Source organism: Mus caroli, unplaced genomic scaffold, assembly GCF_978045245.1.
Source record: "Mus caroli unplaced genomic scaffold, Mus_caroli_1 scaffold_3, whole genome shotgun sequence".
In the NCBI taxonomy this organism is placed as follows: domain Eukaryota; kingdom Metazoa; phylum Chordata; class Mammalia; order Rodentia; family Muridae; genus Mus; species Mus caroli.
The window spans coordinates 65,370,209-65,395,587 of record NW_028227258.1 but is presented as its reverse complement, the minus strand read 5'-3'; the positions used below and the strand labels follow the sequence as shown (position 1 = coordinate 65,395,587).

General features: G+C 41.4%; 1 protein-coding gene across 3 annotated transcripts; it reads right to left on the bottom strand.

Annotated features, from left to right (window-relative positions):
• Positions 1 to 25,379, bottom strand: Prpf3 (pre-mRNA processing factor 3). 3 transcript variants are annotated; one of them, XM_021157365.3, is made up of 16 exons: positions 25,262 to 25,379; positions 22,857 to 23,050; positions 21,014 to 21,144; positions 18,370 to 18,516; positions 17,283 to 17,366; positions 16,893 to 17,113; positions 14,948 to 15,254; positions 14,213 to 14,379; positions 10,403 to 10,482; positions 6,169 to 6,312; positions 5,363 to 5,462; positions 5,073 to 5,186; positions 3,813 to 3,931; positions 3,485 to 3,568; positions 2,265 to 2,326; positions 1 to 351 (listed from the first exon to the last, which is right to left on the bottom strand). In XM_021157365.3, exons 2-16 carry the CDS (start codon positions 22,999 to 23,001, stop codon positions 205 to 207), a joined length of 2,052 nt encoding a protein of 683 aa, XP_021013024.1. In that variant the 5' UTR covers positions 23,002 to 23,050; positions 25,262 to 25,379; the 3' UTR covers positions 1 to 204. The 3 variants fall into 3 exon arrangements, 2 of the variants coding, with proteins under 2 accessions (XP_021013024.1, XP_085691781.1); XM_085835655.1 differs by lacking the exon at positions 25,262 to 25,379 and adding an exon at positions 19,153 to 19,248 and having other exon boundaries at positions 22,857 to 22,964; XR_015046694.1 differs by having other exon boundaries at positions 260 to 351; positions 3,475 to 3,568.

Here is a 25,379-nt window from a genome sequence, read left to right as displayed (position 1 = left end):
TAATTTTAAAAATAACTCTTTAATCATATGCACATACAGGATGGAGGGTAGCACCAGGCTGATTGGGTGAACTTGGTAGTCTTTTTGTCCTGGTATCGGCCTGGCACAGTTCTGAGATCACACACACGGTGGGATAAGGTTGGGAAGTAGAGTGAGAAGACAGAAGAAACAAAGGCAAAGAAGATACAAGGGCTAGCAGTAGTCTCAGTCGGTGGACTCCAACACAGATTCACTCAGTGCAAGGTCCCAGTAGTGTTCAGCCCCATGCTTTTTGAAATGCTCACGAGCCATGTTCTCTGTAGGGCACTGTTTAAACTTCATTTCTCCAAAGCTCCGGTCTTTGGCTGTACCCTAGGTAAGAAGTGAAAATTGTATTTATTTACTTATTTGAAAAGAGTAACTTGCTGTTGAGCCTACACTCCCTTTGAATTAGAAATCCTACTACATGGGGGACTTTTGGGATAGCATTGGAAATGTAATTGAGGAAAATATGTAATAAAAATATTAAAAATCAAAAAAAAAAAAAAAAGAAATCCTACTACAACATCCTAATGTACCACCATGCCCCAGAGAGACCAGAATTGTAATAAGCTCTCTACCCTATCCAGTGCTAGGAACTCAACTTAGAGCCTTATTCATGTTGGGCAAGCACTCTAACATGTCTACTTACTTAAACAAGACATAACAGTCTTTTAAAAGACCTAATAACATTTGTGTAGCAACATCCCTAGCTGAAATGTGATTCTATGATAAAGTAATTATAACCCCATGTCTTAGATATTTGTATGATTATACATAAAGGTTTCTAGCTTTTGGTTTTTTGGGGGTGGGGAGGGGATGTTTTTGTTTTCTGTTACTGTTTTAAAGAGAACCGTAGACGTAAACAACCTTTTTTCTCCCAAGTACTGGGGATCGAACCTATGGTGTCAGGCATGTAAGGAAAACACTCTACACTAAGTTACGGTATCAGCCTTAAGAACTCTTTTTTTTAAGATAAAAAAAAAATATTTGGGCTGGTGAGATGGCTTAGTGGGTAAGAGCACCCGACTGCTCTGCCGAAGGTCCAGAGTTCAAATCCCAGCAACCACATGGTGGCTCACAACCATCTGTAATGAGATCTGACGCTCTCTTCTGGAGTGTCTGAAGACAGCTACAGTATACTTACATATAATAAATAAATAAATCTTTAAAAAAATATTTATGAGCTACAGAGATGGCTCAGGAATTAAGCATAACTACTGGGCTGGCGAGATGGCTCAGTGGGTAAGAGCACTGACTGCTCTCCCGAAGGTCCTGAGTTCGAATCCCAGCAACCACATGGTGGCTCACAACCACCCATAATGAGATCTGATGCCCTCTTCTGGTGCGTCTGAAGACAGTTACAATGTACTAATTTATAATAATAAATAAATCTTTAGGCCGGAGCGGGATTGACCAGAGCAAACAGAGATCCTAAAATTCCCAACAACCACATGAAGGCTCACAACCATCTGTACAGCTACAATGTACTCATATACATAAAATAAATAAATAAATCTTAAAAAAAAAAAAAGCATAACTACTGCTCTTAGATAGGACCCTGGTTTGGTCCTAAGCACCCACATAGTGACTCACAACTATCTGTACTGGTTCTGAGAGATCTGACACCCTCTTCTGGCTTCCATGAGCATTAAGGCATGTAGGTGATGTAGACATACATATATATGCATGCAAAGCACTCATACACAAAAATTAATCTTTTAAAAGTTAAATAAATAATGTGTTCATGTGAGTGCAGGCACCTGTCAAAGCCAAGAAAGAGGTCATGTCCCCTGGACCTGGAAATACAGGAGGAAAGCCCCGCCAACTGAGTAAGGGAGTTGAATTTGGGCCTGCTCTAATTTATTCTCAATACAACCAACACGCCAGGTAGATCAAATAACAGCCATATTTTATAGATAAGGCAATGAAACTTGACACTGTCTGGCTCAGGTCCTGTTCTGCTGTAAAGCCGAGGATGGAACTCTTGGACTGACTCTAAAGCATTAGATAAGCACTCATCACTGGCTCTCTCAACCTTGGACTCTTCCGACTAGTGCGTGCATGAGTGTGTGCGAGCTTGAGTGTGTGCCTGTGTTACTGTGCGTCTGAGGCCTGGGCACTACCTTCCTGCTGAGAACGTGTACTCCATACGCTTCCCCGCTGGTACACACTAAAGACCAACTTCTAAAAACCACGCTAAACATCTGGCCAACTGAACTGCAGCGTTTTACAGAGACACTAACCTCCCATACTAGTACACATTTGTTAGTTTTCTTCACAGCTTCTTCATCAGATTCCTCATCATCTGGAAAAGACAAAAAAAGTTCAATATTTGGTTTGTTTTTTGAGTCAGATTCTCACTACATAGACCAGGCTGGCCTCCAACTTAGCAAGGTCTGCCTCCCAAGTGCTGGATTAAACCAACCCACTCGTTTGTTTATTTATTTATTTATTTACTTACTTACTTATTTACTGAGACCATCCTCCTGACTCAGCCTCCTGAGAGCTGGGATTACAAGCTTCAGCAACCATGCCCCACTAAATATATCTTTTCTTTCTTTACCTGCGCCCCACACCTTGTCTGTCCCTCAGTGTCCAGGATCTTGAACATGGTAGACAAATGCTAAACTACTAAACTTTAATGCTAGCTCCAAAGTTATCTTTCCTGTTGAGTGTGAAGTCAGCTAGGTCTATATAGTTTCAGACCAGCCAGGGCTACCCTTGTCTCAAAACAAAACCCGAAGTATTCTTTCCTGTTTAAAGTAGAAAGCTGTTGTTGATGTGAAAATCTGTTTTTTATACATTCAATGGTCTTTTGAATTGGGTTGGGGAAGACAGAGACTGTATGTAGTCTATATCTGCTTTAAATTGACATGTGTTGGTTTCAAACCCATGATCTTTCTACTTCCACTTTCTGAGTGCTGGGGTCATGGGTGGATACTACTAGTCTGGAGTGATTAGAAAGAAATACCAACTTTTTTTGAGACTCATGTGGCCTAGGCTGCTTTAAAATTGCTCCATAGCTCAAAATGACCTCAAACTCTTAGGATATTGCAGGTGTGAACTACCATGACGTAGCTAACAAGAAATTTAAGTAAAGAATAATACAGGTTAGATATTGTACACACGAATGCAGTTTGCTGACTTTAAATACACACTTGCAACCAGAACTTGAAACTAAGTCAGAGAGGAAAGCCTGCTGGGAGTATGCAGCAGTGCTGTTTAAGTCAACCTAGCTTGGTTGTGGGCAGGGGGCACACATCTTTAATCTCAGCCCTTAAAAAGTATAGGCAGGTGGATCTTATGAATTCAAGGCCAGCCAGTGCCATACAGTGAGACCCTGTCTCACACAAAACAAAACAGTCTGTCTAAAATTCTTGAACACTAGACTATTCCAGGATAGACAGAACTATCACCCCACCTCCCCAGCTCTCCCATGTAATCCCTTCTAACCCCAATTCACCATCTCCCTTCGTGTTAGATGTCTGCTCATCCCACTTTATCCGATGTAGCATGAGACGCTTAAATTTCTTCTGGGCTTTGGGGCCTGAAAAGAGAATTTTGCGAGTTGGAAAGATGACAGAGTAGGAAGAACCTCTGAGCTGAGCCCATCTACTACTCAGATAGCAACGGGAAGGGGAACGAAGCCCAGGACCAGGACAGACTTCTGCAGACACACAGAATCGGAAACACAACAGCAGTCTTACAGAAATCTTCCTCCCTTCTCCCCACCGCCAATCGCTTTAGGGCTAGGGTTGTCTAGAGAGTTTCCCTCAACTCTCTGCACTCACCCCCTTCCACTACCACCACGTTGACATCTTTGTGCAGCACCACCACCCCTGTCAGGTACAGCTGCCCAGCATTGGCCTCAATCTTGAACTTCTTGGCTGGGTTGCTCAAATTTCGAACTCTGGAGGAGGGAAACTTTAGTCATGTCTTCAGTTTTACCATTAGAAGCTGCCTGAATGGAATGGCAAATACAGAGGATCTAAAATCAAGACCTCTGGAATGCAGTTATATTTTTATTCTCTTGTAAATACAGGGTCTCATCATGTAGTCTGGCTGGCCTGGAACTCACTGCATAGACCAAGCTGGCCTTGAACTCAAGAGATTTGACTGCCTCTGCCTCCCTTTGCTGGTCTTATACTTCTTCACAGTAAGTAGTTAGAATCTATGAATGAAGGAGAGGTACTATCATCCAAAAACACCTTGCAAGCCCAGTGTTCCAGATCCTGCCACCTCTAGATGCCTATGGTGTAGATGCCATGTATTCAAAATTTTTTCTGAACAGAAACATCAAAAGCTGTAAATAGTAGTTACCTATAGATAGTATTTTAATAGATCAGAGAATAGGAAGGGGCTCTTTCAGGAAGTGCTCCTCTATATTATTAGAATTTGTCTTGTTTTCCAGTTTGGGATAGCCAAAAACTTGCTATGTGGTCCAGATTAGCCATAAACTCAGAACTGTTCTGTTCCTCCTGCGTGCTGGAATTACAGGCATGCATAATCCCATCTGGTCCAAAAATTTTAATCTGAATAAACAGTAGTTTTATTATAATGTGCCATTTCTGATAAAGAACTATTTAGTAGAAATAAGTGTATCTAAAAAGTGGAATGCATATATAAACTTAACCTAGAATAAAATGAAGACATTAATAAAAAAGTAAAAATGTATTTCCTAGGTACAAATATATTCTGAAGTGTGGATGAAAGGCCAATTACTACAGATCCTCAGGATAAAGACAAGGTAATAAAACAATTAGTGCTTTCTAGAGAAATGAAGTATTTACCACAAAAGAAGAATAATGCGGTAGGTATACTTGAAGGCCACAGTGATTTTGTCCTAAGGACTGGGAAGATAATGAGAATGTAGGTGCAAGGAGGGCATAATGGGCCGCACCTTTAATCCCAGAACCAGGGAGGCAGAGGCAGTGGATCTCTGGGTTTGAGGCCAGCCTGGTCTACTTAGTGAGTTCCAGGATAGCTGAGACTAGGTAGAGAAACACTGTCTCAAAAAAGAAACAGAGACAGCTGTCAATGTGGACACCTACCTATACACAGATATGTGCACCCCCTGTGAAATGTCTTCTTTAAGCTTTTTAATTTTCTTGACCTTTCTCTGTTCTGCTGTAAGTTTTCGGGCCGCATTGGCCTCTTCATGCGCTCTGTCGTGACAGGAAGGACATCCACAAGTGAGAAAGGCATTGCCGATCAGAGGCAGGGCTAAGGGAAAGAGAGAGCAACAGAGGACTCTCTCCTCCCTCCAATAACAACCCCAGGAGGGTCTGGAAAGGTAGTGTCCTGGGCTCTGCCCTATCCCACCCCACCGCACCCCACTTACTTCTGTCTCTTTGCCATCTGAGCTCTGACATGGGCTTCTACCTTTGTAGGGTCTTGAACTGCTTCTGTTCCTAATACTCGCATTAAATTTGAGATTCTCACTACAATGGAAAGAAAGCAGCAATCAATCTCCTAATCTCTTAAATTACTTCTCTAGCTAGCTAGGATAACCTACTATTTATATATACTATCTAGGTATATCGCCCCCCTCTATATATGTATATACATATACACACACATACACACACACACATATATGTGTGTGTGTGTTTATGTGTATAAATGTGTATGTGTGTGTATATATATATATATACACACACATTTATATACTCAAGGAAACAATAGTTGCATATTTGTGGAGTTTATTTATTTTCAATGCCAATGAATGAGAAATGAGAAATAAGAAATTAAGTTTTATGTTTTTTATGATATAAGTATACTGAATTTTTTGGATAGTTTGAACTACTATAAAATCTGAGTTAACCAGGTGAGATTTTCAATATAGGAATTATTGTAAAATGTCAATTTTGAGCAAAGACTTGAAATAAGCAGTGCTTGAGAGCAGGAAAAAAAAAACAACAACCATCAACAACAAAAAATAATTAAAAACAAGCTCTAAATGATTTCTAGAATAAATGTGTTGCTCTGCCAGAAGAAAACATCACAGGTTAAAAAAAATCCTGTAAATGATTCAGAAAAATCATCAAAGACATTAAAGTGCCTTTATAAGACAGACAGAGACAGACAGACTGACTGACTCACTCACTCACTCACTCACTCTGTGGTAGCAGGCCAGCAGGCACATACCTTTGGGTTCTGGAGGAGGCGTCAGGCCTAGCCTGACTTTCTCTTGTAGCTCTTTCTGTGCTTCCCTTCTTGTTTGCCTCCGAAGTTTCTTCTGCTCCTTCTTCGTAAGATATACCCCAAGGGTAACTGGTGTATCATTGTCAACTGTCAAAAAGAAAAATGAGTTACCAAAGCATAAGTTATAGAGGGGCTTAGGTGATCCATCACTTAGAAAAACCATCAACTAGAATCTGAGGGAGGAGGTCGAGAGACTGTCGTGCATTGTGGCCCAGACTGGCCTATTGCTTCCACCTCAAACTGCTGAAATTACCGGCATCCACTAACTGTGCTTGACCTATTTGTTATTTTTAAGTGGTAAGACTGATAATATAATAATTTTTTTACGAAGTGAAAGTATTATGGCTCATAAATGTTTTTTAAGAAGTTGATCACTTTCAACAAATGCAATTTGCAAACAGTAGCACTGGCTAAGAATCTGAGGAAGTAAAAGAATCCAGAATTCCACTTGGGTCCTACTTTCTATAATTTGCTGCTTCTATGGAATACAATTTGAAATTCTCTAACTTATATAACAATAAATTTTGTGTTAGCAATGCAGCTGTGCTAATTACTGTACAACCTCTGCCTCAATTTCAGTACTAGGAAATGGGGGAAACCCTCTGGAAGAAGCTGGCTGGAGATGGTTCAGTGGTTAAGAATACTTACTGAGCCAGGCATGGTGGCGCACGCCTTTAATCCCAGCAGGTAGAGGCAGGCGGATTTCTGAGTTCGAGGACAGCCTGGTCTACAAAGTGAGTTCCAGGACAGCCAGGGCTACACAGAGAAACCCTGTCTTGAAAAACCAAAAAAAAAAAAAAAAAAAAAAAAGCCTCTAAACTCTAGTTCCAGGAGATCTGGCTTTCAAAATACCTATATATGTATGTTTCTGGCATATACCCACATACACGCACATTGTCCAACTCCCCATAAACACCTACCTAAAAATAAATTTATTGGGGCTGGAGAGATGGCTCAGTGGTTAAGAGTACCGACTGCCTTTCCAGCAACCACATGGTGGCTCACAACCATCCATAATAAGATCTGACTTCCTCTTCTGGAGTGTCTTACAGTGTACTTACATATAATAAATAAATAAATCTTTTAAAAATAAATAAATAAATAAATAAATAAATAAATAAATAACTTTATTATTTAAAAAAGTGCACACTGCTCTTGCAGAGGATCCAACTTTATAGTACCCACACTGGGTGGCTGACAAGCAAGCCCCTGTAGCTCCAGCTTCTGATTGCTGAGGGCATCTGTAGACAGACAGACAGACAGACACACACACAACCCCCATACACATACAGATTCTTAGTAATAAATCTTTGCTGGCACCTCACTCTAATTCTACCAATGGGCTTGATAGTAAAATAAAACTTTAAAAAAAAAAAAAATCGGGGGCTGGTGAGATGGCTCAGTGGGTAAGAGCACCCGACTGCTCTTCCAAAGGTCCAGAGTTCAAATCCCAGCAACCACATGGTGGCTCACAACCATCCGTAACGAGATCTGGCGCCCTCTTCTGGAGTGTCTGAAGACAGCTACAGTGTACTTACATATAATAAATAAATCTTTAAAAAAAAAAAAAAAAATCCCCTATACTTTTAAAGCATGTTTGTTAAAAAAAAAAATTCTCATATTCCTCTGACAAATACTTATGGCAGCTACATAAAATCTGATTAAGCCTAGTTCCTATTTTTAATTTGTATTATAGGCTGAATGTCCATAATCTAAAAACCTAAGATCAGCCGGGCGTGGTGGCGCACGCCTTTAGTCCCAGCACTCGGGAGGCAGAGGCAGGCGGATTTCTGAGTTCGAGGCCAGCCTAGTCTACAGAGTGAGTGCCAGGACAGCCAGGGCTACACAGAGAAACCCTGTCTCAAAAACAACAACAACAAAAAAAAAAACCTAAGATCTCCAAAATCCAAAATGATTCTTTGAATAGGATCTCATGTATCTCAGGCTGGTCTGGAATTCAGTATGTATTTGAATTCAGTATTTGAGGATGACCTCGCACTTCTAATATTCCAGTCTCGCTCTACCCCCCCCCCCCACTCTCCCTCTCCCCCTCTCAAGATTTATTTATTATATGTAAGTACACTGTAGCTGACTTCAGACGCACCAGAAGAGGGCATCAGATCTCATTATGGGTGGTTGTGAGCCACCATGTGGTTGTTGGGATTTGAAATCAGGACCTTCGGGAGAATAGTCCGCTCTTTTCGAGAGCTGACATTAAAAGTGTATGGCACCACACTTGGATTATGTAGGACTGGGATCCAACCTAGGAGTTAATGCATGCTAGACAAGCATTCTACCAACTGTGTTATATTCCCAGTTTCAGAAACCCTGGAAGCCTTTCAAATTTAACTTGTTTTGTATGTGTGGTGTGCAGACACGCATGCATATCCACATGTATGTACCTGTGTGTATGTAGACCAGAGGCTAATCAGCGTCTTCCTTGACCGTTGTCCACTTTGTACACTGAGGCAGGATGCTTGCTCTAGGGATTGTCTGTCTTTCACATCTGTGTGCTTTACCCAATGAGCCACCCCTATCTCTTGAAATTAAAACTTTTTGATGATTACATTTTCAAATTCCCACATGAGAAAAGCTCAAGTGCTATGAAAATGTCTAAAAGACTGAAAAAGCAGCATCTGAAAACCTTTTGTCCCAAGCATTTACGACAAAGGATGCAGCTGACCTTTATTTCAAGGTCTCAATATACTCTTCTGAACTTACTGGAACTCTGGCCAAGTGAATTTGTCACTGTGGTATTATCTCAGTTCATCCTGAGGGAAAGTATTAAAATCCTTTAAGCTCTATTTATCTTTCTTCTGTTTGTTTGTTTGAAACAGGTTTTATGCACCCCAGGTTGGCTTCAAACTTAGAAGTGATTTATCTATATCAACTTCCTGATGCTAGGATTATAAGAGCATGCATCATTATGCCCTGCCAGTAAGCATGTACCCTTTAAAGAAGGCATTCAGCTGTTCTATCGAGAAATTCTTCAAGTTCTAAGTGACTTACTGAAGACACTCACCTACGGAAAACAGACCCACAACTACAACCTCTACTGTCTTTAAAGTACATATGGTAATCAAGTAAGCAACAAATGGTCTCCTTTTGAGATAGATAAGAGTCTTCATTTGTATCCCATGCTTACATCGAATCACAAGTCCCCACAATGCTGGGGTTACAGACACAACCAGTTAAACCACCTATCTCTTTTAACCAAACTAACAGACTTAACTATAAAAAAAAAAAAAATCAATAAAATAAAAAAGGGGGAAAGAAGACGGAATAAAGTCAAAGATCACAAATGGAGCCAGCAACATGTGACTCACATACACATGGGGTGACCATTGCTAGAATCTCCCATTTATCAGTGTCTCAAGCTAGAGACCTTTACATTTCTAACAGACTACTCACTCCACAAACCCTTACCCCACCCAGGCACAGGAACAAATAGGCTTATATTCCATAACAAATAACCTAAATAATATAGTGGCGCCTCTGTTGGGCACCCAAAGAGTTAGCTAGATTTTGTTGCTTTAATGCTAAGAATGCTAAAGGAAGCCAGGACATGAAAACAACCAAAACAGATGGGAGGAGGGGAACAAGGTGGGCACGTCTCTAATCCCAGCACTCAGGAGGCAGAGGCAGGAGGATCTCTAAAAATTCCTGACAATCATGGCCTACACAGTGAGACCCATTCTCAAAATAAACAAATAATATACCAAAATAAATAAAAATTAAAAGCAAAAACAAAATGGTAAGTGCCGGACAGTTTTTGGTGGTGGTGGAATTAGCATTAGAAAAAGTTCAGCTTGTAATACCCACAAATTAATATCAATGTCTCTCAGCAGCCACTAGACAGCTCTGCCATTTTACTTAATTAAAATTTAAAATACAAGGGGGCTGCAAAGGTGGCCAGAGAACATTGGCTGCTCTTCAGAGGACCAAGGTTCAATTCCCAGCACCCACATGGCAGCTTATAACTGTTTACAACTGCAGTTCTAGTGAATCCAACACATAGATAATACATGTAGGCAAAACACCAATGCAAATAAAAAATAAATCAGTTTAAAAAAAAATCACATGTGGCTATAGGTTGGAAAGCACAGACAGAAAGCTCATGCATTCTGTGGCTAATGCTGCGTGATCTGGAACCTTAGTTGGATAATCTGTACATTACCTGGAGGATTAAGCTGGGCTGGATGTTCAACAAGATTTGTGATTCCAAAATAGTCTTCTCTCTTGGGATTTTCCTCTGTACTAAAATTGGAGGAAGAAGAGAAAACAAGATATGTGGGTAGAGATGATATCAAAAATAGCCTAGACAACAAACAAACAAACAAACAGAATAGTCTAGAAACACAATGAAAAAATATCCATTCTCCATTCTCTATCTGTTCTACTATATTACGTACTACCTATATCATTTACTTAGGTTACATATAACTTTCCAAACAAGAAGTCTCATGAAACTTGCACATGTTAGGGCTGGTGAGATGACATGGTAGTTAAGAGCACTGGCTGTTCTTCCAGAGGACTCAGGTTCAATTTCCAGCAACCACATGGCAGATCACAGCTGTCTCTAACTCCAGTTCTAGGAGATCCACCATCCTCATTCAGACATACATACAAACCACCAATGTTGCACATCTTCTTTATACTAGCCATTCTCAATCTTAATCTCAGCCTCGATAATCCTGACAGGCAGCCTATTTTCTTTTTTTGATAAATTTTCATTTTATGTGCACTGGTGCTTTGCCTGCATGTATGTCTGTGTACAGGCGCCAGATCCCGCCTCACACAGATCCCCGGAACTGGAGTTAAAAACAACTGAGAGCTGCCATATGTGTGTGCTGGGAATTGAATTTAGGACCTCTGGAAGAGCAGTCAGTGCTCTTAACCACTGAGCCATCTCTCCAGCTCTAAATATATTTTCTGATTAGCAACAATGAGTCACCAAGAAACAAGCTGACAAATAAATGGTTTGAAATGTAACCAAATAATGGTTATGACACAGGCTGCTAAAGCCATTATCAGAATAAAGAAACAGATGCATAGTTCTCCAATAAAGCTTTTTTTTTTTTTTTTTTTAAAGATTTATTTATTTATTATATGTAAGTACACTGTAGCTGTCTTCAGACACTCCAGAATAGGGCGCCAGATCTCGTTACGGATGGTTGTGAGCCACCATGTGGTTGCTGGGATTTGAACTCTGAACCTTCGGAAGAGCAGTCGGGTGCTCTTACCCACTGAGCCATCGCACCAGCCCTCCAATAAAGCTTTTGTCATGTGTATATTGAGCATATGTGTGTGTACATTTGAACGGAGGCCAAAAGAGCTGACACTGAGTGACTTGCTCAATCGTTCTCCACCTTATAGACTGGCTTGCCAGTAAGCTGGAGGGATCTTCCTATCCCTGCCCTCCCTAGTACTGGGATTACAGGCCCACACCATTATATAATTCCTGGTATGCTCACACCTGTTCCGTCTCCCCACTCCTACACACACACACACACACACACACACACACACACACACACACACACACACACACACACACTGTGTTCTGCATGCATTTATGTATGTGTACTATATATGTGCCTGGTACTTGCACAGATCAGAGGAGGGAGTTGGATTCCCCTGGAACTGGAGTTACAGGTGTTGGTTGTAAGCCATCATTTGGATACTGGGTTAATTTAATTAAATGTTCTTAATTTCTGAGTTCCCATACCGGGCTTTTTAACTAGTGAATTCATATCCTAGACTAAACAGAAAGTAATAGTTTACCAACTGAGCACACTTAGTTACACTATGCTAATAGAAGTTTATTATTACTATTGGATCAATAGGTAGGATAGAATTCTGTCGTAAAGCACTTACTTAAACTGCATAAGGTCCCGTGTCCTACTATAGTGCATTACTGATACTTCAAAGAGATGCCAGGAGTGACAGCACACACCTCTAATCCTAGTACCCAGGACACAGAGACAGGTGGATGTCTTTGAGTTTAAGGAAACTCTACATAGTAAGTTCCAAGTCTGCCACGGCTACATAGTGAGACTCTATATCAAAATCTCTCCCTGGAAAACAAAAAACAAAACCTACGAAAAGAAAATGAATGAGAGCTGAAAGATGGCTCAGTGGTTAAGAGCACTGACTGCTCTTCCAGAGGGCCTGAGTTCAATTCCCAGCAACCACATGGGGGCTCACAGCCATCTGTAATGAGATCCAGTGGTGCCCTCTTCTGGTGTGTCTAAAGACAGCTACAGTGTACTTATATATAAAATATATAAATCTTAAAAAAACAAACAAACGGGCTGGTGAGATGGCTCAGTGGGTAAGAGCACCCGACTGCTCTTCCGAAGGTCCAGAGTTCAAATCCCAGCAACCATATGGTAGCTCACAACCATCCACAACGAGATCTGGCGCCCTCTTCTGGAGTGTCTGAAGACAGCTACAGTGTACTTACATATAATAAATAAATCTTTAAAAAAAAAAAAAAAAAAACAACCAGAGAATTCCACCACAAACCTAAAAAAGAGAAAAAGAAAAAAAAAAAAAAAGAGAAAAAGAAAAAGAATGAAAAGAAATCAATTACTAAATAAAGCAAGAGGACTAGAGAGATAGCTCAATGGCTAAAAACACTTCTACTAGGCTGGGAGGTAGTGTTGAACACCTTTAGTCCCAGCACTCGGAAGGCAGAAGCCAGCCTGATCTACAAAGTGATAGGGATCTATCCCTGAAAACTAATATCCAGAAAAAACATGTCCAAAAAAAAAAAGAACAAAACGAAACACCCAACAACAACAAAGCCATCAAAAAATAAAAACAACAATAACAACAAAAAAGCAAAACCAACTAACTAACCAACTGACCAAAATAACCCACTTCTGCTTTTCCAGAGGCCCTGGGTTCAGTTCCTAGCACTCACACAATGACTTGTCAAAAGGTGTAAGTCCAGGTCCAGGGGATCTGACCCTCTTTTCTGACCTCCTCAAGCACTAAGGAAACATGTGGTGCACATATATACACATTCAGGCTATTCAGGCAAAACATTCATACATGGGCTAGAGAGACGGCTCAGCGGTTAAGAGCACTGACTGCTCTTCCAGAGATCCTGAGTTCAAGTCCCAGCAACCACATGGTGGCTCACAACCATCTGTAATGGGATCCAATGCCCTCTTGTGGTGTGTCTGAAGACAGCTACAGTGTACTCACATACATAAAATAAATAAATCTTAAAAAACAAAACAAACAAAAACCCCATTCACACACATACAATAGAGAAAAAAAAAAAAAGCTGGCTGTAATGGCACACATCTGAAATTCCAGTACTCTTACAACTAAATGGGAACTGGAAAAAGTGAATGGGCTGGCAAAATCATGTGTAACACACTGGAGCCAACAAGAGTGATGCCCCCTCCCCACATACCCATCTCAACAATGCAGAAGGAAAAACTGACAAAACTGTCCACTGAACTCTATACAGGGGCACATCTGTACACCTGCATGTGTATGAGCACACAGACAGACAGACAGACACACAACTAAACAAATTTAAAGGGGAAAAAAAGCAACAATAAACATTTTTCTTTTCTTTTTTTGCAGTTCTGGAGATCAAACCTAAGTGCCTTCTATCCACTAGGCACATGTTCAACCACTGAGCTAGGTCCCTAGGCCTATAAATGGATCTTTATAAACATGTAAAATATATAGAATACATAGTAAGGAAAAACATAAAACTTGAAAATATGGCAAGATAAAATAAGTCCTGGGTTCATCGCCAGCACTGCAAAAATAAAGAAGTAAATATATGTTTTTCAGACTCACTTTGCATTATTTGCCTCTGATTTTGGTAAACTAACCCCAAAAGCTAAATATAACTCAAGACAGCTTGAAAAATCTGTTGTGTAGTTATCTATTTCCTTTGCATTTAAAGTGGTATTTGACATGTCTGTAGCACCTTTCTCTTGGCATTTAACACACTCACAGGTCAAAGCCGTTGGGTATGATGTACGAGTCCCACCACTCAATCTCCGGGATATCGCCTTCCTTTAGCTCCTTTTTGGGAGCAATGAGGGCAAGTCTAGTTGAAGTATGAATGCCTGTTTTTCTAGCAGCCTGTGAAATCTCTGCTTGCAGCTTCTCCAGTTGCGCCTAAGAGCAAGATCAAACAAGATAGGAAGGTAAGTTGGAGCAAAGGAAAGTTGTCGAGTTACAAATTTAATAACAAATTTAACCCTTATTAAATTCTAATACCTAATGTAATGAATTCACAACTTCTAAAGGATTTGAAAGATAAACTGCCTTATTTTTTACACAGTTTATTTACTCCCCTGACTCTTGTCTCTCCTTTCACTCATACTGTAGATATACATTAGTGGGATTCTACGAAAACCTCATTCTGAGAAGACAAAAGGGACTATTTAATTAACTACATTCAATCCAACTCTCCCAAGCACGTAGATTTTCTGTAGTAAATTTTAACATCAGGTTATCATTCATCAAAAGAAGTCAAGAAACTGGCTTTGAACTGTTTTTCTCAACTGCTAGTCAGTGGGGAGTGCTCTATAGAAGCAGAAAGCAGTCAGGAAGAGAAACCTAGTAAACAATATTCTAAGAATATAGCACTTAAACCAATTACACTGTTTTAAATTATGTTTCTATTTCCCAAAAATATGGACCTAAAAGTGTCTTTGTGTCAGCTTCTGAGCTTCTAAATTACCTTTGTCCGTAATCGTTGAGCAATCTTCTCAAATTTGCCCTTGTCATGGAATTTAAAAGTGCGTCTTTGGCGCTGGGAAGGGGCAATTGAGACTCGGGGATCAAAAAAGGTATTAGACTCCATGTCTTCTGATGGCTTTTCTTTTAGCTGCTGCTTGAACTGTTCCCGCTTCACAGCCCGAATGTTTGCCTTCAGGGTGGGCATGCGATGTGTGAGCTCCACCTCCTTGCCCGTGGCATCCACAGTGCGGCCTTGCTCGTCCAGGATCAGTGGGGTAGGCTTAGTCTGGTCTTTCAACTCTACTTTCCTGAAAAACAAAACATCCCACAGAGGAATAAATCCTTCATAGAATCTTGAAGCAAGGAAAACCCAACAGAAAACAAAAGGAGTCAAACTTATCAAAGACAACTGTAAATTAACCTTAGGGAAGGCAATCTCGTCAGTGCTTTATAAAATCTCCATTAAAAAAAAAATCAAAGTAGGGGGACAGTTAGGAGTGCTGGCTACTCTAGCAGAGGACCTGGGTTTGAGTTTCAGCTCCCACTTGGGGCTTGCAGCTGTCTGTAACTTGAGTTCTAGGGAATCCTATGCCTCTTTCCGACCTCTGACGACACTATTTACCCATGACCTACACAGATATACCTGCAGGAAAATATTCATACACAGGCAGACCAGCCTCAAACTCAGAGATTCCCTGCCTCTGCCTCTGCTTCGTAAGTACTGAAATTATATGTGCCACCACTACCACTTGGCCATTATCTAATCTTCTTTTATTCCCAAATTCTTCTCTTTTTTTCAAAATTTATTTTCAAGTCCTCCAGAACCGGACTTACAGATGGCTGTTAGCCAACCTGTGGGTGCCGGGAACCAAACCTTGGTCCTCTGGAACAGCAGCAAGTGTTCTTAACTACTTAGCCACCTTTCCACCCCTACCCTCACCCCTGCTTCTTCTGTTGTTATTTCACGTGCACTGGTGTTTTGCCTACATGTATGCCTATGTAAGTGCGTTGAATCCTGCAGAACTAGAGTTACAAACAATTGTGAGCTACCATGTGGATACTAGGAACTGAACCTGAATCCTTTGGAAGAGCAGCCAGTAGTTTAACCATTGAACCATCTTCCAGGTCATTTCCCTCCACCCCCACCCCTTTTGTGGTGGTTCAAGAGCCTGAGAGCCCAAGGCCTCCTGCATACTAGCCAGATGTTCTAGCACTGGGATGCATGGGAAACAACTCTATCATCTGTTCCTAAGTTCTTGAATTAGTCTTGGGATGCCAGAACAATCACAAATGAGACAGGGTCTTGCTATGTAGTTCTGGCTGGCCAAGAACTTGTTAGGTAGACTAGTCTAGATTCATATTTGCCTCACTACTCTTGCTTCTCCCTCCCGAGGAACAGAGTTGCAGACATGTACCACTATGTGCCACCCAAGTCTAACATATGGTCTCGACCAATACTGTTTAATGGCTAAAGCTCTTAAGTAATAAGCCAAGAAATCTGATTCTATTCTTCCATTATTAAGTGAAAAATATTATTTTAGTTCTACCAGTTATAACCAGACAACAAACTACAACAAAGCCAAAAAATGTAACTGAATTAAAATCATATATTAAAAATATGAAACTTTAAGAAATTATTTAATGTTCTTTGAGTTTAAAAAAGTCAGTAACGGGCTAGAGAGATGGCTCAGTAGTTAAGAGCACTGACTGCTCTTCCAGAGGTTCTGAGTTCAATTCCCAGCAACCACATGGTTGCTCACAACCATTTGTAATGGGATCCACTGCCCTCTTCTGGTGTTTCTGAAGACAGGACAGTGTACTCGTACATAAAATAAATAAATACGTCTTTTTAAAAAAAAAAAGTTAGTAATATTCAAGTAAATTACCTTTAATTAACTACCCCAGAACTTTTAGAAGTGATATGGGACTGTGTGAAAGATACTCACGGTGGAGCTATGCCCATGGCATGGAGATTAGCTAGGCCCACCATGTTGGCATTGCCAATAAGCCCTGGCTTCAACGCCAGCTGGGCCTGGATTCGGGCTTGCAGCTCGGCAGCTTTCCTCGCTTTCTCAATGGCATCGTTCATAAAGGTAGCGGCCTGGGAGGGCTGAATAGTGTTGCCGATGGGAAGTCGCTCTGGTTGGGAAGAAGAAGGTGTCTTTGGCTATAATACAAGAGATTAAAAGAAATCAGAGAGTGTGAGATAGGCATACAGATACATATACAGCATGGCAGATTATGGTGGACAACTGGAGCCCTTTCTGGACTCTCATGTGGATGAGTGACAACAACCTTGTGCTAACTCTTCTTTTCTGAGCAATCAGGCACCATACCTGAGGTGCAGGGGGGCTGATGAAGCTCAGCTGTTTTTTCCGTTCCTCAATTTGTCGTGTTGCTGCCTCCATCATCTGTTTGATCTGTTCTCCAGAGGGAAAAGGTGGAAAAGATTATTTTCTCCCATAAATGTTCCTAAATTAAAAAGCATTCAGTTCTAGAGACCTAAATGTCTCCACAATAAATATATTATCTATACCATAGACAAGAAAATTTGCTAAAGATAAGCCTATACCCTTAAGCACTAGAATTTTTCAATCTTTTCCCCCCAAGTTAAAACTGTACCACACTTTCTGCCTGTATTTCTTTGGATAAGGCATTAATACCTTAACCTCTCATCAATCTAAAAGAGGGGAAGTAGTACATGCACACCTCCTACCATTCATTCCTATTTCAAGTGGGCAGGGAGACTGTAGAGATGGTTCACAGCCAAAGCACCAATCACTCTTGTTTAGGTCCTGAGTTCAGGTCCCAGCATCCATATGGTGGCTCACAACCATCTCTAACCAGTTCTAGAGTATCTGATACTTCTAACTCCCACAGGTTCCTGCATGCACATAAAAATTCATACTATGTTTAAAAATCATGGTTATCAGCCAGGCATGGTAGCATACACCTTTAATCTCAGCACTTGGGAAGCACTAGCAGGCAGGTCTGAGTCTGAGGCCAGCTAGGGTAACAGCAAGAGCTTGTCTTTAAAAGTGTTAATAATCATGCTATCAGCCCCTGAATTCCTACAGTAGATATGCATGGGCAATGGTGCAAGGCCTCTTTAGATGCTTGTTATGTCCTAATGAAGAACAGAAAGAAGCTCTAAAGATATAGTCAAGCTAAGTGCTATCATTTCATTTCATTTTTCCAACGATAATGAGGCAGGCAACTGGGCAAACAATGAAGTAACACACTAGGTACTCAATAAATACAGTGTCAATAATCCTTAGCTGGGCTACTTCTGATCAAACCAAGGACTGCTAAAATATAAAGGAAAAAGTAAAACTTACTCAAAAGGTTAACACAAACTCAAACCATGATCACTGTGAGCCTGGAGCCACAACTCACAAAATCCCTTTGCTTCTTTTAACTAACCTGGAGCTTCGTTAGCATGCCAGGGCTTTCTGATGGAGGTCCAGGGATCACCTCTGGCTCCTCTTCTACCTCCTCAAAACGGGGTATCCGCCGCTTCTTTACCCCGGATGATTCCTTTGAGATCTCAGAGTCATCACCAAACACCTCCTAAAGGAACCCAAGATGAAAGAAGAATTGTACCCCTCCCTAGGGGAAAGGAAGAACCATCCCAACCCCTACCAGCATCCTGTCGTTTTCCCAGGGGAATATGACAATCTTTCAAAGAACTACTTGCAAGAAGCAGGGTCTTTAGATACTCCTCCAAGTGGACCATTTCACCCAACTTCATCATTCTCCTACCCCACTCAAGCAAATTTCATTCCCATGTTCTGATAAATTTTCCCATCTCAAGATCTTTTCCAGTGCTACTGCCTACATTTGTAATGCTCTTCCTCCTTCCCACAAATCCTGTCTAAAACTCACCTCCTCCAGGAAGTTCTCCTCATCATCTCATCCCACTCTGATCCAACTGTTCTTTCACATCCTCTCAGCACTTAGAGCTCAGCTCATATTAGACCACATTATACTGCTGACACTGTTTGCCAAGTGTTAGGTAGACTTTCTCCCAATTAAAATCTAAGTTCTTCCGGAAAAGAGGCTTGTTCTTTTTTAGTATTCCCCAATAACATTTTCTTCTTATCATACAATGGGAACTCAAATATGTTGACTAATTTGCAAAATGAATTTAATAGGACCAAGAGTGGCCAACTGGAAGGGACAATGGGAAAAAGCAAATGTACACACCGGTGGTAGGCTTTGGGTGACATCCCCTCTTCACTAGGAGGGCTCGTGTTTTGCAAGGACATATCCTCAGCCAGGGGCGAGCGCTTCCTGGAACTCCTACAGTTCAAGAAAAAGGACTCTCCCATAATATATTGTGTGGAGTGGGGACTTGAATGGACCAAAAATGGGACCCATATCCCATGCTATCTAGATATCTCCCTCAAGAAACCATTTCTACTATCCCACCCCATGTAAGTTAGTTCATTCACAGCCTGAGCTTGGCCTTTACAGCAGCATGTACTATTGTAACACAATCCTCACTGTGTTGACCTGTACCGTACGTGTCTAATCCTCTCCGCTTAAGTTTAACACAAGTCTGAAATTCTGTAACCAGTTGCAAATGTATACAAAACTGCTACTCACATTTTGTAACCTGTGACTGATTTATTGCAACTCCTAAATATCCAACTACTTAAGTCAAGAACTAAGTCTGCTTTCTCTGATCACCCTATAATGTTCAAAAAACAAAAGGGAGAGGAATTTCTATTTTCCTTGGTCATATAGCATGGCTACAGACCCCAAGCAGACACTGCTTCTTTTTTTGTGTGTATCTCAGGAAAAGCAACTGATATGCAAGGTATCAAAAGCACTTTAGAGCTAGGTATGATGATGGTACATGCTTAGAATCTCAGCACTCAGGAGGCCGGGCCAGGAGAACCTCTGAGCTTGAGGACAACCTGGGCTTGGTAGCAAGATCTGGTCTCAAAAATCCAAAGCAAGGGCTGGAGAGACGATTCAGAGGTTACGAGTGAGCACTGTCTTCCAGGAACAAGAGTTTGTTCCCAGCAACTATGTAGTGGCTCACAACTCCTTGAAACTCAAACCCCAGGGGATCTGACACCCTCTTCTGACCTTTGTGGGCACCTGTGTGCATACATATAATACACATAAATAAAAATTTTAAAATGAGTCTTTAAGAACGATTCATAAGCAAAAGAAAACGTACTGAAGACAGACAACCTGATCATGTTGGTACACACATATAATCCTAGCATTTGGGCACATCAGTTCTAGGAAAGCCTGAGCTAGCTATATAGTAAGACCTTATCTCAGAACAAACCAACCAAAAATCCAAGAGAGCCAAAGGGAAGCGAGATAGAGAAACTGGCTATGTTAGGGAACTGAGGTAAGAGAGACCAGCCACTGACACTGCTCATGTTAAAAGGCCACGACTACACAGCAACCACAGAATATGCATTTAGTAGGAAAGGGAGTATTTCTAACTTTTTTACTTGGCCCACTCATGAAGACAGTGACCCTCAGTAGGTACAGAGCAATGTGGGCTATATGGAAGTTGTTTTTAGGAATCTTATCTCCATGTACATTACATAGAAATGTCTATTAATGAGGAAGAATGAGGTCTACAGTCAGGCAGCAGTGGAGATAATCTGAAGCATGTCTAGGCTTCAAGCAATCCAAGATTCTTGGATTGCTCAATCAATACGTAGTAGTAAGGAGGGAACATTGAAAATAAAACCACGGGTGAAAAAAGGACCAAATTATCAATCACTTCTTTGAACGACTTCCAATGAACTTCACTCATAGACCATGGTGATAAAAACCCTACTCCTCTACTTTAATTCTAAGAATCCCTCTACGTATTCTATTTTGTTGTTGTTTTTATCTCTATTTATTTGTTGCAGTAATGGACTGAGCCCAGGGCCTCATGCATGCCGGGCAATCACTCTCTTAATGAGCTATATCCCCATACCCAATACTAGGTGTTCTAATAGTAGATGCCAAGTGTGAGCCAGGTAAGCTCAGCACGTTTCTTATCGTTCCAAACACTGCTGAGCTTCTTAGATAACAAACCATAACCTACCTTTAACTCTCGCTTTCTGCTTCTGTCACTGCTAGACTTGGAATGCCTTGAGCTTCGTCCTTCCTCCACAGCCTCAAACAGCTTATCCACAAATCGGAGAGTGGAATCATCAAGAAAAGGTTTCAGGTGATCTGGCAGGAAAAAAAGAGGCCATAGATTAAAAAGGTCAAAGCATACAGTCCAGTACCAGATGTAATAAACAGACAAAAAAAAAAAAAGAGGGGAAAAGGTTTTACTTTTTTTGTTGTTTTATTTTGTTTGAGCCAGGGTTTTTCTGTGTGTAGCCCTGGCTATCGTGGAACTCACTCTGTAGACCAGGCTGGCCTCAAACTCAGAGATCCACCTGTCTCTGCCTCCTGAATGCTGGAATTAAAGGTGTGTGCCACCACTGCCCAGCAGGAAAGTTTTAAGAACTTCTTTGTAGGGGACTAGAGATGGTTAAGAGCACATACTGCTCTTGCAATGGACCCAAGTTTGGTACCCTGTCTTCATAGTAACTAAAACAATTTTCTTTGCAGAATTCCCAGTTTCTGATATACTTAATGACCCTGCTGTATGAGGTAAAGGTTCTTTTCTTTTTCTTTTTTTGGAGCAGAAAGTAGTACAGCCATTTTTGATGCTTAAATTGAACATCACAGTTTAAAATGAGGGTTGGGTATGTAGCGCTGTCGAAAAATACTTTGCTAGGCAGGTAGAAGGACCTGGGTGCAACCCCCAGCACCCTAAAACCAGTTTAAGATAAAATATCACCTTAATTTATACAACAACAAATTATGGAAGACCTCCCATAACAAAACCTACCTCCCCGTACCTTTCACTTATCTTATACTTTCATATTTGAGATGTCAATCAGAATCAGTCTTTGATTATAGTATATTTCCTAAGCAAATTTGACTTAGGTGATTTGGTATGGTGACCAAAGATTGTAATTCACAATGTACCACAAATAATAAGAGAAGGGGCTGGTGAGATGGCTCAGTGGGTAAGAGCACCCGACTGCTCTTCTGAAGGTCCAGAGTTCAAATCCCAGCAACCACATGGTGGCTCACAACCATCTGTAATGAGATCTGACTCCCTCTTCTGGTGTGTCTGAAGACAGCTACAGTGTACTTACATATAATAAATAAATAAATCTTTAAAAAAAAAAAAATAATAAGAGAAAAATTGGTTCTTTAAACCTATTTTAACAGAAGAGAAAATGGGAGAGAGGTGTGGCTCAGTTGGTAGAGTGCTTGCCTACGTCCTGGTCAACACTGCACACATCAGCTGTGGTGCTGTGATCACGGAATTCAGGATGTAGGGCAGTGGCTCTCAACCTTCCTAATGACTCCACCCTTTAACACAGTTCCTCGTGTTGTGGCCACCCCAACCATAAAATTATTTTGATGCTATTTCATAACTGTAATTTTACTACCAATATGAATCGTAATATAAATACCTGATATACATGATATCTGATATTCAACTCCTGTGGAGTCACTACCCACAGCTGGAGAGCTGCTGATGTAGAGGAAATAGACTCATAAGTCTTAGGCCATCCTCAGCTAGTGAGCTGGAAGCCAGACTGGGCTCCATGAGACCCTGTCTTTTAATAAAAAAGGGGGAGGAGGGAGTGGTGCACACTGTTAACCCCTGCACTCAGGAGGCAGAGGCAGGTGGATCTCTAAGGAGTTCCAAGTCAGACACAGCTACACAGGACACCTTGTCTCAAAACAAGCAAAGAACAAAAGGAGAAGGGGGCTAGCACCACCTTTCCTTTAATGCTCCTAACAGGGACAACCTGGGGAAGTTCAAATCAGTGTCTGGAATCACTATATGTCAGAAGAGTGAGAGAGGTACACACCAGCCGCCTTCTTTTTGTCCATGCCCTTCCCCACACAGTTCAAGGCTGCAGTGACCACCGTGGGCTCTGAGAAGCCCAGTACTCTCTTCACCGTCTTCTCTATCCATGGCTTCAGCTCATCCAGCTCCCGCTTAGACAGCGCCATTTCGGAGAAAATGGAGAATGAGAGCTCCAATCGGACAAAAAAACTACACCTAAAAGAAACCAAGCAAGAGTCAGAAAAGGAAAACAAAACAATCAAGATAATAGCATAATAAGAGTGCTTTTCCCCATTCCTATTTTCAACCCCAGGCACATCTCTCCATTTCATATGAAGAAATACATTCCCTAAAACCCAGCTTCAGAACATAAGGAAGGAAGGGGTCCACTAGCTTTTTTTTTTTTTTTTTTTTTTTGAGGTACGGTCTTACAATGTAGCTCATACAGAACTCAACATTTGGCAACTCTCCTGTCTCCACTTGCCCAGTGAGAAATTCTAGGAGCATACCGCCATGCCCCACTCACTTGGTATTTTAATTCTAACTCAGCATCAGTCATCATTGCTATCTGAAGAATGAACACACTAGGAATAACATAATCTGAGGAATGGGTTCTAACTCTGACCCTGTCACACAACAGATAGGCAAACAGAACATCTGAAGAGTCAATCTAGAAGTCAACCTGCTCTGGAAGCCATTCTCTAACCTAACTTTGACCTAAAACTTGTCTAATGGATTCAAAGAAGAAGGTTTATTCAAGTCAGTCCTCCTGTGTTAAATCTCATAATCCTTAGGAATGCTGTCACCTTTCTCTGTAGTTTTATTCATGCTGGTAAGCATTCTATACACCAATATGATTTTTTTTTTTTTTTTTTTTTTGGTTTTTCGAGACAGGGTTTCTCTGTATAGCCCTGGCTGTCCTCGAACTCAGAAATCCGCCTGCCTCTGCCTCCCGAGTGCTGGGATTAAAAGCGTGCGCCACCACGCCCGGCATGATTTTTTTATTACTTAACGCAAGTTGGAGAAAAATTTCAACACTATTCATGCTTACATTTGGGTATTCTTAAATCTCAAACATCTTCACCAGCATAAAGATAACTTAATTTCTGATTTTCTTCCTAATGGCTGCATGTCAATCTATTGACTGCACCGTCCTCAACTTCCCATAAGAACCTCCTCTTAGCACTGCCATGAATATTAGCATGATCTGGGAATTACTCTTTCAAGATGTTTAAAGACATCTAAAAAATGCAACCTCAGAATGATCATACAAGCCTGTGATCCCAGCACAAGAGGAATCAGGAGTTCAAGTCCAGCCTTGGCTACAGAGTTCAACATCACCGGTGGCTACATGAGACCTTGTCATAAAACAAAAAAGATGCAGTCTAATTAGCTCCTATATTCTTGACAGATTTCTCTCTCATAAGATCTGTCAATACACAGTATTTAATACATCTGAATGAATCTGGAAGGCTGTTTCTCAGTGACAAGTTGAATGAATGAATAATCCTGGGATAGCTTTTTTGGACCATCACGAGATAGCCTATCAAAAAGAAAGCAAACACCAGCACTAAAAGTGGAGAAGAAAGCCCACTTAAGATAGAATATAGTAAGCACCACAATTCATAAGCCCTTAGGCAAGCAAGTTAGTTCCCCAGAGCCTCAGTATACTTATCTTAGAAAATGGGACATCTGATATAACACTCCATTCAATAAAGTTACTATTTCTTGTCAAACAGAATACTTACTGCATGTAAGGACACACACAGCAGTGAACAAAACAGCCAAGAATCCTCATGTCAATGGGACTTACAACCCACTACAATTGAATAATAGGCTAGAAAGTTTAAGCAATTTCCAAAATCCAGAGTAATAGGTGAAGCATATTAGCAGATTGGATGTGAGTTCAAGAAATATACTAACAAATGGATGTCTTCAAATTCGACCCGAATGTGCAAACGAAACAGTCAATGGATAAGAAAGTTTCAGTCAGTAGAGTTGTCACTAACCAGATGTTCAACTCTAATAGCGAGGGGGCGTCAGCGTCGGTGGGGGGCTGGGGGGGTGGAGGGGAAGGGGAGGGAGGCAGAACGCTGTCTTCTGAATGAGCAGGTAGCAGAATCTCATCTTCCGAAGGGATTCCTTACTCGTCTACGCTACAAGCCCCTGGAACCCCATGCTCCGGTCTTTGCTTTCTTCCCACCTGGCCCCGGCCCCACCGAGTCCGCGCTAACTCCTCACCTCAGGGCAGGTCTGCCCACCCTGCTCCTTCCCGCCCCCGCCCTTTGCCTTCAGCCAGCCCATTCTGACTCCTACCCCCGACAGAACCAGGGAGTCCTCCCAGCCTGCTTCCCGCCGAGCACTCCCGCCCTGTCCAGCCGCTCGCACCGAAGGCTACAGCCTCTCGGGCGCGGGGCCACTACTCACCTCACAAACTTCAGCCCCTGAGACGGAGCCCGAACGTTACACCGGAACCGGAAACCTTCCGGTTGCCCTACGGCCCGCCGTCGCTACCGCCACACACCGCCACGCTGCGGTCCCTACG